The 15895-nt window shown below is 37.6% G+C and overlaps 1 protein-coding gene across 1 annotated transcript in view; it reads left to right on the top strand.

Moving 5' to 3' along the window:
• The window catches only part of siva1 (SIVA1, apoptosis-inducing factor), a 6505-nt gene extending 1545 nt beyond the window's left edge, over positions 1 to 4960 (top strand). Inside the window, exons 2-4 of the mRNA XM_058749312.1 lie at positions 2573 to 2773; positions 3684 to 3837; positions 4735 to 4960. Coding sequence (XP_058605295.1) covers positions 2573 to 2773; positions 3684 to 3837; positions 4735 to 4783 — 404 coding nt within the window. The 3' untranslated portion in view covers positions 4784 to 4960. The remainder of the gene's footprint in view (positions 1 to 2572; positions 2774 to 3683; positions 3838 to 4734) is intronic.
• The last annotated feature ends 10935 nt before the right edge of the window (positions 4961 to 15895 follow it).

The raw sequence follows: 15895 nt of genomic DNA on the forward strand, positions 1-15895 counted from the left end.
CTGTAATTCATTTTGATTAACTAGATTAACAAACAAAAACCATCAAAGGAGGACCGTATTTGTTACCTGTAAAGACCTTTTATCAGTCTGTTTTGAGCTACAGAAAGCCAGAAATGAAGTATAAAAGTATAATGCAAAGAACCATCTAAGCATATGTAAATAACCTTTAAAGGACCAACTTTGTTTGTAGGTAATATACAGAAATAAAGTTATCAAACACTTTACAGTCTTGACTGCATAAATTATAAATTAAATATAGACTAGTCCATATAGCTACAATTATTGCTGTTACCTTTGTTCTTTGATTGATACCTTTGTTGCTCTGATGCACATCTCATTTTCTCACAACCCTTTAAGTTAACTTAAGATGTTATCTAACTCATGTTAGACTGCGCTTATGAGGATACCCAACAAAGCAGGATTAAATATTTTTCTATTTCTCTGCTCACCCTAGTTGGGTGGTGGTTGTTTTTTTTTCTCCTCCAAGCTCGGGTTCTCTGAAAGAGACCTGGGAGCTTAATGGTTCTGCACAGTATTTTATAATACTATACACACACACTACCGCTCAAAAGTTTTAGATCAGTAAGATTTTTAATCTTTTTAAAGTCTCTTCTGCTCACCAAGGCTTTGTTTATTTGATCAAAAATACAGCAAAAACGGTAATATTGTGAAACATTTTTACAATTTAAAATAACTGTTCTATTTGAATACATTTTAAAATGCAGTTTATTTCTGTGATCAAAGCTGAATTTTCAGCATCATTACTGCAGTCTTCAGTGTCACATGATCTTCAGAAATCATTCTAATATGCTGATTTGCTGCTCAAGAAACAATTATTATTATTATCAATGTTGAAAACAGTTTTGTAAAAAAAAAAAAAAAAAATTCAGGACTATTTGAGGAATACAAAGTTCAAAAGACCAGCATTTATCTGAAATGGAAAGCTTTTGTAATATTATCACTACCGTTTAAACGTTTTGGGGTCAGTAAGAGTATCTTTTTTTTTTTTTTTTTTTGGAAAGAAATGAATACTTTTATTCAGCAAGGATGCATTAAAGTGATCAAAAATGACAGTATAGACATTTATAATGTTGCAAAAGCTTTCTATTTCAGATAAATGCTTTTCTTTTGAACTTTGTTCATCAAATAATCCTGAAAAAAAAAAAAAAAACTGTTTTCAACATTGATATCAACAAATCAGCACATTAGAATGATTTCTGAAGGATCATGTGACTCTGAAGACTGGAGTAATGATGCTGAAAATTGAGGTTTGCCAACACAGAAATAAATTGCATTTTAAAATGTATTCAAATAGAAAAGTTATTTTAAACAGTAAAAATATTTCACAATATTACTGTTTTTGCTGTATTTTTGATCAAATAAATGAAGCCTTGGTGAGCAGAAGAGACTTCTTTTAAAAACATTAAAATTCTTACTGATCTAAAACTTTTGAGCGATATATACAATTGTATTCATGTACATTACCACTCAACTTTTATGGGGTACATTAACTTGCAATATACAATAAATACTATTTATTCTATTAGAATTTCCAAAATTGAGCTAAATTAGCTGTAGTTTTTTGAGTGATTTAACATTTAGCTCTCTAACCTTCTACAGATGAATATAACTTTTATAACTACGTCAGATGTGTTTGTTTTTTTTTTTTGTCGGACAAACATTCTCCATAATATAGCCTAACAGGGTGGAACTTTAAGAGTGTGACGAGCAGCAGAACATTTCAAAAACTTTAAAAAAAGGTAGGAGTGAGAGTTGACACTTGCCTCCATTTGTACAGTTGAATTCCAGCGGAAAAAATACACTATCACTTCCTGAAAATGATCTCAGTGGAATTGTAGTCTATTTTGGAAGGCGAGGGAGTACATGCTAACAGGGTGGAAGATGGCTTTAGGGACACGGTAAATGAAGAAAATTGTAAAAAAAAAAAAAAAGTTTCACATGATTTATATGCATGATTAGATGAGGTTTAGCCTAGTCCATAACATAATTAAAAAATATTTTGAGATTTGTATCATTTCATGGTTTATATTTCTAGTGGAAATTGATTACTTTGCACCGAGGACATGATAAAACTGAACGCATGTATCAATAAAAAGGTGTGTAAAAAAACCACACTATTGTCTATTATCTGTTTAAGTGATAGAGTAGACCTAATGTTTATCTTATAAATATGTGGCTATTTTAGAGAAAATATGAGTAAGTAAATCATAGAGACAAAAGTCACTGTATAACAGGAATGACCCATATATATATACATATGCATATGTGTATGGTTTTTGTCTGTTTATTTTAAATCATTTTAAACTGATTCATCTTGCCAAGAGATTATTATTATTAAATATTTTAATCAAATCTCATAATTGCTCAAGTTTTTTTGGGTTTTTTTTTTTTTAGTTTCATTGCGTGTAATCACAACCTTACAGCTGCTTTTATAATATTTAGTTACATGATTAATAAGGTTTTATTCATATTACCAGCAGGTTAATTTTAAATATTTTTTTCCCCGGTTACTCTCTTGTCTTATGTGTTTTTTGTTTTTTTTCTTAATTAGAAAAGACCAAAAACCTGCTCTTCAACGGGACCAAAGCCATGATGGGTCGAATCTGGAAGGCGGACGCGGCAGAGAAGGCCTCAGACGCGCGTGTGTCCGATCAGACCGCTGTATCTGCGGCTCCTGGACATCAGACGCTTCTCAAGGGACAGACCCGCATCGGGCTGGACGGACGGTTACAGAGAGCAAACGCTGCTGCAGGTGAATCCATGAGAGCAGAGCAAGATGTGATCCGTTCAGTGTGAAATGAGACTTATTTGTGCCGTCATATCTGCTGAACGAAATCCAAGTTTAGCCAGATTACAACTATTTGTTCAATTCTCAGCCCATTTTCACATGTAGAACATTATTATAAGCCTATTCCTGGATTCAAAGCCTGAATTATGGCTAATGACCGAAGAAAAAATTCTTCTGCATCTGTGGGTGTTTTACAGCATCTAAACAGCTACAGAAAAGCTTATTTTTCTCATTTTGTGACGTTAAATTTAATATTTGAACAATTTTCTGCTCCTTTGCAGATTGTAAGTTAAGTGTGGAACATTTTAAATACTTTTTTGCCATAAATGAAACTTGACGTTTGACTGCTTTTTATTTTGATAGGTGCATTAAAGCTGACATTATAATTGGAAATCGTTCTTATTTTGTGAAAAGTACATGGAATTTTTTTTATCTGAAATCAAGCACTGTCAGTAAAACAACCATAACATACAGACGTTACGTTCTTCACTGACTGTGAAGCATATTTTATTAGATTGTCTATTTTAAAAAAAAAAAAAAGTACAATGTTTTATTCAGAAGTGCATTTAACTGATTTATTTAAAAATGTATCACCTGAATGTGTTAGAATTTTTGCTTAGTGTAGATTTGAAACATCTTATAACTTTAATTGTATACCTTGTGTAATTTATTCTGAGATCGCCGTGAAAATAGCCTTCATGCTGGCATGGTGCTAAAAAGTGAATAAACATTCTTCACAATAGTTGTTCACACAGTCATGTTTGGGATTACTTGAGGCTAAATGATTGCGGATTTGCTCAAACTCAACACTGATGTTTTGTTTTCTTGAGCGCAGTATGCTGTGAACTGCTGTAGTAACTCTGTGTGTTGTCAGGTTGTGCGGCGGCTCCTTCAGCGTGTTGCGTGTGTCAGAGGGTCTCGGGTTCGAGGAAGCCGTGTTCTCAGTGCGAGCGTCCCGCGTGTGCAGCGTGTATCCAGGAGTGCAACATCTGCTCCGATCGCTGCTGCTCCTTATGCGCCGTCACAGAGTGAGTCCACCGCATTAGACACTGCTTTTGATTTCCTTTTAATAGAATAGTTCATCCAGAAATGAAGATGTGCTCATCCTCAGGCTGTTCAAGATTAGGATGAGTTTTTCTTCAGATTTGGAGAAATGCGTCTCTCAGCAACGGATGCTCTGCAGTGAATGGGTGCCGTCAGAATGAGAGTCCAAACAGCTGATAAAAACATCACAATAATCCACAGCACTCCAGTCCATCAGTTAACATCTGGAGAAGACAAAAGCTGAAACTAATCCAGCATTAAGTCCATAATCCATAATGACGCTTCCTCCAGTGAAAAAGTCAATCTCGTGTTGTCTCTCACATCAGAATCCAGCCACTAATTTGTTTAGAGCTGTTTTGGCTTGTAAACACTGCTTGATCTGTGCAGATTTCTCTCCTGATTCACACCAGAACACTTTTTCACTGGAGGAAGCTTTATTATGGATTATGGACTCGTATTTGAGTTAAAACAGTCTTAATGCTGGATTTGTTTCAGCTTTTATCTTCTCCAGATGTTAACTGATGGACTGGAGTGCTGTGGATGTTTTTATCAGCTGTTTGGACTCTCATTCTGACGGCACCTATTCACTGCAGAGCATCCGTTTCTGAGACACTGATGCAATTCTACATTTCTCCAAATCTGATGAAGAAACAAACTCATCCTAATCTGGGATAGACTGAGATGAGCACATTAGAAGTATTCCTTTAAAACAAAGCTCATATGCACGTTTGAGATGTTTAGTTTTGGATTTGCATGCTATACCAACAAACATGCATGATGCTTAACTTTACTGTGTTAGATGTGTAGTTTCATGCTGGACTGACTGTGATCACTGAAGCCTGTTTTTCTTCTGAAATCTGATGTTTATTCTCTGTGCTCAGTTACAGTGAGCGTTATGAGCGCGTCCTCTGCTGTAGCTGTTCATCCTGATAGCAGTGATCAGAACAGACGACTGATGACCATTACACCAGACAATATTTTTAATGCATTACCAATTAAATATAAATGAGATTACTATTTTATATATGCTTGCATTTGTTTCTTGCTCTTTCCCTCTTATGTACATACACCTATGAGTATTGAAATAAAATCTTGACATTAATACTTTCATAATTATGGTGTTTGGGACTTTTTGATGGCTGCATGGACACACACACACACACACACACACACACACACACACGTTTACTTGGCTATCTAAATGGGGACATCCCATAGGCGTAATGGTTTTATACTGTACTTACTGTATGTGCTATTGCCCTACACCAACCCTACACCTAAACCTACCCCTTACAGGAGACTTTCTGCATTTTTACAATTTCAAAAAACCTTTGTTTACTTTATTTTTAAACTGGTTTTACAAATGAGGACGTCCCCAAAGGGAGGTTTTTGGAGGTTTTGTCAGGTTTAGCTCACTTTTGGGTACAAATTTGTCCCCAAAATATGGTTAAGTAGACACGCATGTCATTGACATATGGATTTTGACAGGCAAATTTTAAAATGCAAAAGTCTTTTGTAGTTTAAACATTAAGAAGGTTGTGTACACAAATTCATATTAAAATTTTAAATTAAGTGATTTTAGTTCCCTCCCCCCCATCTAGATGAGTCAGCTATAGCCTTAAAAAATGCAATGTGGTGCGACCATGATTTATATTAAAATTAATTTCCTTAACATGCTTAGCGCTTTTTTTAAGATGTTCTCAGTAATTGAAGTTTAGAAACAAAGTATTTGCATTTATTTTGAGGTTTTTGTACATGATCATTTTTGTTCTATAATTTCAGAGTTGCTTTTAATTGTAGTTAGCAGACTTATTTTTTTCTGTAAATTGCATAAAACTGAGAAAAATATTTTTAAAATACCGTTCACTTAATCATACTATAGCAGTGATTCATATTTCAGCCACAGAAATTAGATAATTTGCTTTTAATTTAATGCAGTTATTGCTGTTATTGGTCACATGAGTGGTCGCTCCAAATGACACAAAGACCTTACATCATTAAAAATCTATTTAAAGAAACGTGTGTGAAAAGTTCAGCATATGGCATTAACAGCAGTCATTTTTTTAGACCCAGTTATTTCTAAACATTGCCCAACCTTGGCTGCTCAATTGACCCTTCGCTGGGCGTTTGATTAACAGGCAATCGGAGCAATCATAATGCCAAATCTGCCATTTTTGTCCGACAAACCAGACAGGAGAGTAGATTAACGCCGGTGGACTTGAACTTGAAAAATAGTGTTTATTGACATCTTTTCACAATTGAAACAAGATACCTCCTGATGTTCATTCATGTTTATTTTGTGCTATAACTAGTAAGAGATGATCGATCACATGCCGCTTGAACTGAGGTGCTACAGCGATCTGTCACGACACATTAAAAAGCCACAAAACAGTATTTGTTATTTGAATTTCTTTAAAAATTACAAAATTTTAACTCTGAGACTTTAATACCGAAAGTAACCTGCTCTGTCTTGTATGTCGGCGTGTTGTCAGTGTCTTCTTTGCTCCGTTATGCATTTCACTACATGAGAACATGATGTGTGGCATAAAAGTGCCATGGTTTGTCGGATGGTTTGTCTGACGGTCGGACGGTCGCACCACATGATGTTTTGACACTTTGAATAACAGAAAAATTACAAATAACCAATGTTTTTTGACAAATTAAAGTTGGTAAATATGTGGGAGAGATACTTATATATGGCATCTTTTTTATGCATTTAAACCAAGTTTTAACTGAAAAAAATGCAATTGGACAGAAAATGTAGGCATCACGTCATTGACCCATATATATATATATAACTTTAATATTATATAACTTTAATTTGTCAAAAACATTGGTTATTTGTAATTTTTCTGTTATTCAAAGTGTCAAAACATCATGTGGTGCGACCGTCCGGCCATAACTGTTGTTTTGGAAACATCTTTGAAATTACCCTAAATTTATTCAGATTAATTTTCTGCACTATTTGGCATGTTTTCCAAAGTGTTTTGTAATCCTTTTTATATTTATATTTCCATCATAATACTCAAACAAATTTTGTCCGATAATCTCCATTTTATGAAATATCATATATATATATATATATATATATGTATATAGTATCTCACAGAAGTGAGTACACCCCTCACATTTTTGTAAATATTTTATTTATATCTTTCCATGTGACAACACTGAAGAAATGACACTTTGCTACAATGTAAAGTAGTGAGTGTACAGCTTGTATAACAGTGTAAATTTGCTGTCCCCTCAAAATAACTCAACACACAGCCATTAATGTCTAAACCGCTGGCCACAAAAGTGAGTACACCCCTAAGTGAAAAATTAGCCATTTTCTCTCCCCGGTGTCATGTAACTCGTTAGTGTTACAAGGTCTCAGGTGTGTTAAATTTGGTGTTATCGCTCTCACTCTCTCATACTGGTCACTGGAAGTTCAACATGGCACCTCATGGCAAAGAACTCTCTGAGGATCTGAAAAAAAGAATTGTTGCTCTACATAAAGATGGCGTAAGCTATAAGAAGACTGCCAAGACCCTGAAACTGAGCTGCAGCACGGTGGCAAAGACCATACAGCGGTTTAACAGGACAGGTTCCACTCAGAACAGGCCGCGCCATGTGCACGTGCTCAGCGTCATATCCAGAGGTTGTGTTTGGGAAATAGACGTGTGAGTTCTGCCAGCATTGCTGCAGAGGTTGAAGGGGTGGGGGGTCAGCCTGTCAGTGCTCAGACCATACGCCGCACACTGCATCAAATTGGTCTGCATGGCTGTCGTCTCAGAAGGAAGCCTCTTCAAAAGATGATGCACAAGAAAGCCCGCAAACAGTTTGCTGAAGACAAGCAGACTAAGGACATGGATTACTGGATTACCGGATTACTCAAGCACTCAAGCATGTGTGGCGGCAACCAGGTGAGGACTACAAAGACAAGTGTGTCTTGCCTACAGTCAAGCATGGTGGTGGGAGTGTCATGGTCTGGGGCTGCATGAGTGCTGCCGGCACTGGGGAGCTTCAGTTCATTGTGGGAACCATGAATGCTAACATGTACTGTGACATACTGAAGCAGAGCATGATCCCCTCCCTTCGGAGACTGGGCCGCAGGGCAGTATTCCAACATAACGACCCCAAACACACCTCCAAGATGACCACTGCCTTGCTAAAGAAGCTGAGGGTAAAGGTGATGGACTGGCCAAGCATGTCTCCAGACCTAAACCCTATTGAGCATCTGTGGGGCATCCTCAAATGGAAGGTGGAGGAGTGCAAGGTCTCTTAACATCCATCAGCTCCGTGATGTTGTCATGGAGGAGTGGAAGAGGACTCCAGTGGCAACCTGTGAAGCTCTGGTGAACTCCATGCCCAAGAGGGTTAAGGCAGTGCTGGAAAATAATGGTGGCCACACAAAATATTGACACTTTGGGCCCAATTTGGACATTTTCACTTAGCGGTGTACTCACTTTTGTGGCCAGCGGTTTAGACATTAATGGCTGTGTGTTGAGTTATTTTGAGGGGACAGCAAATTTACACTGTTATACAAGCTGTACACTCACTACTTTACATTGTAGCAAAGTGTCATTTCTTCAGTGTTGTCACATGGAAAGATATAATAAAATATTTACAAAAATGTGAGGGGTGTACTCACTTCTGTGAGATACTGTATACATATACAGTGAGGAAAATAAGTATTTGAACACCCTGCTATTTTGCAAGTTCTCCCACTTAGAAATCATGGAGGGGTCTGAAATTGTCATCGTAGGTGCATGTCCACTGTGAGAGACATTTATTTGTATGATACAGCTGCAAATAAGTATTTGAACACCTGTCTATCAGCTAGAATTCTGACCCTCAAAGACCTGTTAGTCTGCCTTTAAAATGTCCACCTCCACTCCATTTATTATCCTAAATTAGATGCACCTGTTTGAGGTCGTTAGCTGCATAAAGACACCTGTCCACCCCATACAATCAGTAAGAATCCAACTACTAACATGGCCAAGACCAAAGAGCTGTCCAAAGACACTAGAGACAAAATTGTACACCTCCACAAGGCTGGAAAGGGCTACGGGAAATTGCCAAGCAGCTTGGTGAAAAAAGGTCCACTGTTGGAGCAATCATTAGAAAATGGAAGAAGCTAAACATGACTGTCAATCTCCCTCGGACTGGGGCTCCATGCAAGATCTCACCTCGTGGGGTCTCAATGATCCTAAGAAAGGTGAGAAATCAGCCCAGAACTACACGGGAGGAGCTGGTCAATGACCTGAAAAGAGCTGGGACCACCGTTTCCAAGGTTACTGTTGGTAATACACTAAGGCGTCATGGTTTGAAATCATGCATGGCACGGAAGGTTCCCCTGCTTAAACCAGCACATGTCCAGGCCCAACTTAAGTTTGCCAATGACCATTTGGATGATCCAGAGGAGTCATGGGAGAAAGTCATGTGGTCAGATGAGACCAAAATAGAACTTTTGGTCATAATTCCACTAAACGTGTTTGGAGGAAGAAGAATGATGAGTACCATCCCAAGAACACCATCCCTACTGTGAAGCATGGGGTGGTAGCATCATGCTTTGGGGTGTTTTTCTGCACATGGGACAGGGCGACTGCACTGTATTAAGGAGAGGATGACCGGGGCCATGTATTGCGAGATTTTGGGGAACAATCTCCTTCCCTCAGTTAGAGCATTGAAGATGGGTCGAGGCTGGGTCTTCCAACATGACAATGACCGAAGCACACAGCCAGGATAACCAAGGAGTGGCTCTGTAAGAAGCATATCAAGGTTCTGGCGTGGCCTAGCCAGTCTCAGACCTAAACCCAATAGAGAATCTTTGGAGGAGCTCAAACTCCGTGTTTCTCAGCGACAGGCCAGAAACCTGACTGATCTAGAGAAGATCTGTGTGGAGGAGTGGGCCAAAATCCCTCCTGCAGTGTGTGCAAACCTGGTGAAAAACTACAGGAAACGTTTGACCTCTGTAATTGCAAACAAAGGCTACTGTACCAAATATTAACATTGATTTTCTCAGGTGTTCAAATACTTATTTGCAGCTGTATCATACAAATAAATAGTTAAAAATCATACATTGTGATTTCTGGATTTTTTTTAGATTATGTCTCTCACAGTGGACATGCACCTACGATGACAATTTCAGACCCCTCCATGATTTCTAAGTGGGAGAACTTGCAAAATAGCAGGGTGTTCAAATACTTATTTTCCTCACTGTGTGTATATATATATATATATATATATGTGTGTGTTTGTGTATGTGTATATGTTTATGTATGTATATGTGTACATATATAGCACATTGTTGGATGTCTGTTAACAGTGGTGTGATCAGGTGTTTGTCACTAGAGGGCAGCACCTGAATATAATCATTAGTTTCTCAGTGAACAGCTTTGTCTGTCAGGACTACATTCACTGTCTCCTAGCAAAACTTTGATCATTAAAACTAAAAAAAAAAAAAAAATTTATTTATATGTATATAAAAACCTTGCTACGTGTACTGCATTAGGCTAACTGAGACTTGTCATAGCACTTGCATATCATTACGCTTTTGTTGGTTTTGATTGCTTCTATTGTCATCATTTGTAAGTCGCTTTGGATAAAAGCATCTGCTAAATGACTAAATGTAAAACTTTTTAATGATGGCGCTTTTTCTTTTAGAATGAAGTCTGTAAAAGTTTTTTGAAGTCAATTCAACAGTTATAATCAAATCATTTGACTTTAAATGATACTGGAACCAGAGGTTCGATGCTCCTGTAACACTTCGGGACACTAAAGTCATACTTCTGTGCAAATTAGAAACTTTAAGCTCAATCAGACACTGAACCCTCATACACAACTTCTTCTGGCTTGGAGCAACTGTGCTGTTTCAGGCATAGAAAGTACCATAGTGTAACCAAGGTACCTTAGTCTTAAATTGTTTTTGAAAAATCTCTTCTGCTCAACAAGGCTGCTTTTAATTGATCAGAAATACAGTAAAAATGTTGAAATATTATTTAAAACAGCTGTTTTCTATGTGAATATCTGTTAAACTGTAATTTATTTCTGTGATGCGCAGCTGTATTTTCAGCATCATTACTGCAGTCTTCAGTGTCACATGACCTTCAGAAATCATTCTAATATGCTGATTTGCAGCTCAAGAAACATTTCTGATTATTATCAGTTGTGCTGCACAATATTTTTGTGGAAACTGAAATTTATTTGATTTTTCAGGATTCACAGATGAATAGAAAGTTCAAAAGAATAGCATTTATTTGAAATAGAAATCATTTGTAACAAATGTCTTTACTGGCACTTTTGATCAATTCAATGCATCCTTGAAAAAACAATCTTACTGACCCCAAATTTTAATGGCATTGTATAATTTTTTTAAGGATTATTTGTCCATTACAATTTGCTTAAACATAACACTAGGTTAAATAAAGAGCAGACACTCTTTACTGCACAGGACAGGACTCTTTGTTTTTGGCTTATATGACAAAATGTTTCCTCTGTGTTATTTTCATGAATATTTAAATAGATATTGCATTTCTTTACATGCTCTCACTATTAAACATGCAGCTCTTAAATCAGGGATATTGAGAGTTTGGCTGCGACCCAAATCAAACACATCTGCCTGTATCTCTAAATGATGCAAATTTGGGTCTGTTCCTCACAGAAAGCATCATATGACTTCAGAAGACATTGAATATAGCAGACTAGGGCCCGGTTTCACAGACAGGGCTTAGACTAAGCCAGGATTAGGCCATAGTTCAATTAGGACATTTAAGTAAATTTTATAAACGTGCTTAGAAAAAAAACATTATTGTGTGCATTTTGAGACAAAACAAAGGCACTGATATATTTTAAGATCAGTCAGTGCAAGTTTCTTTCAGTTGAAACAGCTCAGCTTAAGTCTTGTCTGTGAAACCGGGGGTAGTTGTATGAAGCTTGAAAACTTCTTTCATTTCATAATTGTGTGGAAGATTGACACTGACTTCAGCATCACCACAGAGGTGAGTAAATGATGACGTGATGTTTTAATATAGATTGTGATACTGAGGGCAGTAGTCTTCATGCATGCTGTGGAGATGGAAAAGCAATTAGCTGTTCCTGACACTCCTCCTGTTCTTTTGTCTGTGCTTCTCTGCAGCTGTCCAGACTTTCATCACAAGTGTTTTACTGTAAAAGGTCACAGCCGTGACTTCCGAGGTGGCTCCTCTTTCCCAGCGCCACATGCCAGGGACCCCCGAAGGCCTGCCGGGCCCCGCTGACTCCTGGATGCACTTAAGTCCAGGCGTGTGGCTCTGCATCACCCCCCATTTGTACAGAGCAGCTGTGCACAGACACACGGCCGGCCGCGGTGATGCGGCTGCTATAAATACGAGTGCATGTAGTGAAGGAGTGACAGCTGTGCGCTGGACTCCTCTGCTCCTCCATCAGCTCACGCTCCATACGGGACAGAAGGACAGGTTGCTAAAATCCCCCTTCTTACAGTCAACTCGTGATTTCCATGAGTTTTTCAAACATAGTCAAAGTTTGTTATGCATAATTTCATGATTCAGTGATGTTCTAGGTAGTTGTTGACAAAAGAATGCATTTTGTAGCTGTTATGAGTGGTTGCTAGGGTGTTGCTAAGGCTTTCTGAGTGGTTGTTGACAAAAGAATGCATTTTGTAGCTGTTCTGAGTGGTTGCTAGGGTATTTCTAGGGTGTTATGAGTGGTTACTAGGGTGTTGCTATGGTTTTCCAAGTGACTGTTGACAAAATAATGCATTTTGTAGCCTGTTATGAGTGGTTACTAGGGTGTTGCTAGGGCTTTCTGAGTGGTTGTTGACAAAAGAATGCATTTTGTAGCAGTTATGAGTGGTTACTAGGGTGTTGCTAGGGGTTTTGAGTGGTTGCCAGGGTGTTCTAGGTGGTTGTTGACAAAATAATGCATTTTGTAGCTGTTCTGAGTGGTTGCTTGGATGATACTAAAGTGTTCTAAGTGGTTACCAGGGCGTTCTAGGTGGTTGTTAACAAAAGAATGCATTTTCTAGCTGTTCTGAGTGGTTGCTAGGGTATTTCTAGGGTGTTGTGAGTGGTTTCTAGGGTGTTGCTAAAGTATTGTGAGCATTTATAGCTTGTTGATACAAGTATGTAATTTCTAGATGTTCTGAGTGGTTGCTAGGGTTTTCTAGTGGTTGCCAGGGTGTTCTGGGTGGTTGTTAATAAAAGAGTGCATTTTCTAGCTGTTCTGAGTGGTTGCTGGGGAGTTTCTAGGGTGTTTGAGTGGTTGCTAGGGTCTTCTGGATGGTTGCTTGGTGGCTGCTACAGTATTGTATGCATTTGTAGCTTGTTTATACGAGTATGCATTTTCTAGCTGTGCTGAGTGATTGCAAGGGTGTTCTGCGTGGTTGCTAAGATAGTTTGTTTCTTTGTTTTTATACAGTAGTTTGTACTAGTGGTCACTAGGATGATGTACGTGGTTGCCAGGATGTTGCTAGGGAGTTCTGGGTGTTTTCTAACATTCTGCAAGAATTTTTAGTTTGTTGGTTAGGGTTAGGGTTAGGGTTGCTAGGTTTGTTAACCATGTGTTTATAACTATATGAGCCAAACATAAATTCAGTTCTACTTAGCTGAAGTTATTAACCTGTTAGTTAAGTTTAGTCTAATTTATGTAAAAAATAATAATAATAATGACAGCCACTATTTCAACAACGAATTGGAGTAGAAACATAAAATTTCAGAATTAGATTTAGAAGTTAATGCAAAAAACAATTGTATGTTTTTCTTGTTGTTGTTGTTGTATGTGTATGTGTTCTTTACAATTAATCCAGAACACGGCAGCAAGATTAAGTTTTAATGAGACAAAAAGAATGCACGTCACACCTCTGTTTATTAATTTGCACTGGCTACCAATAGCTGCTCGCATAAAATTCAAGGCATTGATGTTTGCCTACAAAACCACTACTGGCTCTGCACCCCTTTACCTAAATTCTGTACTTCAGACTTATGTGCCTCTAGAAGCTTGTGTTCTGCAAGTGAACGTCGCTTTATTGTTCATCCCAAAGAGGCACAAAATCACTTTCACAGACTTTTACATTAACTGTTCCCATCTGGTGGAATGACCTGCCCAACTCAATCCCAGCAGCTGAGTCCTTAGCCATCTTCAAGAATCGGCTAAAAACACATCTCTTCCATCTTTATTTGGCCTTCTAACTCTAGCACTCTCTATTCTAATTCTATTCTTTGACAAAAAAAAAAAAAAACTTTAGACTTGCACTCTGTTTATTTACTAACTGCTTGTTTTCTTTAAAACCAAAAACTAACAGCTTCTCTAATCTTTTTGTGTTCTATCTATTTGTTTTCTTTTTATTTATTATACAATTAACAAAAGCAAAAAGGCTAACACTAGTTTGCTCTATTCTTTTTCTATTCTATCCGTTTTCTTTTTATTTATTATATAATTTAAAATAAAATAAAAACCTTGCTAGTGTACTGTGTTAAGCTAACTGTGACTTGCGTATCATTGCTCTTTTGTTGATTTTGATTGCTTCCATTGTCCTCGTTTGTAAGTCGCTTTGGATAAAACCATCTGCTAAATGATTAAATGTAAATGTAAATGTTTAGTTGTCTCCCCCTCCTGTTGTTAGGGAGTTGCTAGGTGGTTGCTAACGAGTTGTAAGCTTGCTGATAGAACTATCTGTTTTCAAGCTGTTCAAAGCAGTTGCAGTTTGTTTTGAGGATATGGTATTATCATGATTTTTGCACCATACTATGGTATTCTGTAAAATACCTTGAAAATATGATGCTGCATGAACAACATATCATGATATTTATCAAAGTATCACTGTGTTACCATCTCATAGCATCACTGTGTGACCACAGTGCTAAAAAGGTGATATTGAGGATATAATGTTTTGATGTTAATTATATAAGACACAAAGGTCTCGTCTCTGACAGAGCATTGCTCTTTTTCTGTTTTATGTGCATGAGTGTGTGTGTGTGTGAGGCTGCATCGCTCCTTTTCAAGTGTGACCACCTGTCTTTTGTTATGAGGTAAATAAATAAATAAACATGGCCAGCACCAGATGTCCCCGGCCGTCCGTTCAGAGGTCAAGGTCTCCCACCGCTGGCCTTGCGAGGTGAAGACATCCAAGTTTCAACTTCACTTCTCCTACAAAGACTTGCTGTCGTCTGGGGAATACATGCAAATGTGCTAGCTGTGGTGAAATGGAAATTACATGAAGCTTTTTGATAAGCGAGGGCAAAACACACATCTAATTAAGTCAAAGAGACGACAGCGCGCTCATCAAAGAGTGCAACTAGTCATGGCATGCTTGTTTCTCATTTGCTAGTTGTCTAGTCCAGTCCTTCAACTGGTTTTACAGATTTTATATCAGATATCAAGGGGAGACCAAACACAGTTCGCAAAATAAAATGCCCTTAAAATCAATAGAAATGAAAACAATATGCAAAATAATTTGACATGAAAGACTAAACTATAGTTTTAACATTGTCCTTTTAGTTGCAGTGTTTGCTTTCTAAATGTCTCAAAAAATTTTGAATGATTCATTTTAAATATTTCCCCCAAGTTAACCCTTTTTAATGTCGCCTGGGGTTGCTAGGTTGTTACTCATGTGTTGTGAGCATTTTTAACTTTTTTAACACAAATATGCATTTTTCGAGCTGTTCTTAGTGGTTGCTATGGAGTTGCTAGGGCTTTCTAAGTGGTTGGTAAAGTGTTACTAGGGTCTTCTGTGTAGTTGCTCATGTGTTGTGAGCATTTTTAGCTTGTTGATATAAATATGCATTTTTCTCGCCATTCTGAGTGGTTGTTAGGGTGTTGCCATGGTTTCTGAGTGGTTGCTACAATGTTGCTGGGTGCTGGCTAATGCTAAGTGGTTGCTAGGGTTTGTATTTGTTAGAGTGAGCATTGCTACCTTGTTGGTATGCATTTTTCTGTCTATTCTGAATGGTTGTTATTGAGTTGTTAGGGCATTCTGGGTGGTTGCTAGGGTTTTCTGAGTGGTTGCAAGGGTGTTGCTAGGTGGTTGCTCGCATGTTGTGAGCATTTTTAGCTTGTTGATAC

The sequence above is a fragment of the Onychostoma macrolepis genome, chromosome 17 (assembly GCF_012432095.1).
Source record: "Onychostoma macrolepis isolate SWU-2019 chromosome 17, ASM1243209v1, whole genome shotgun sequence".
NCBI classification, from domain to species: Eukaryota; Metazoa; Chordata; class Actinopteri; order Cypriniformes; family Cyprinidae; genus Onychostoma; species Onychostoma macrolepis.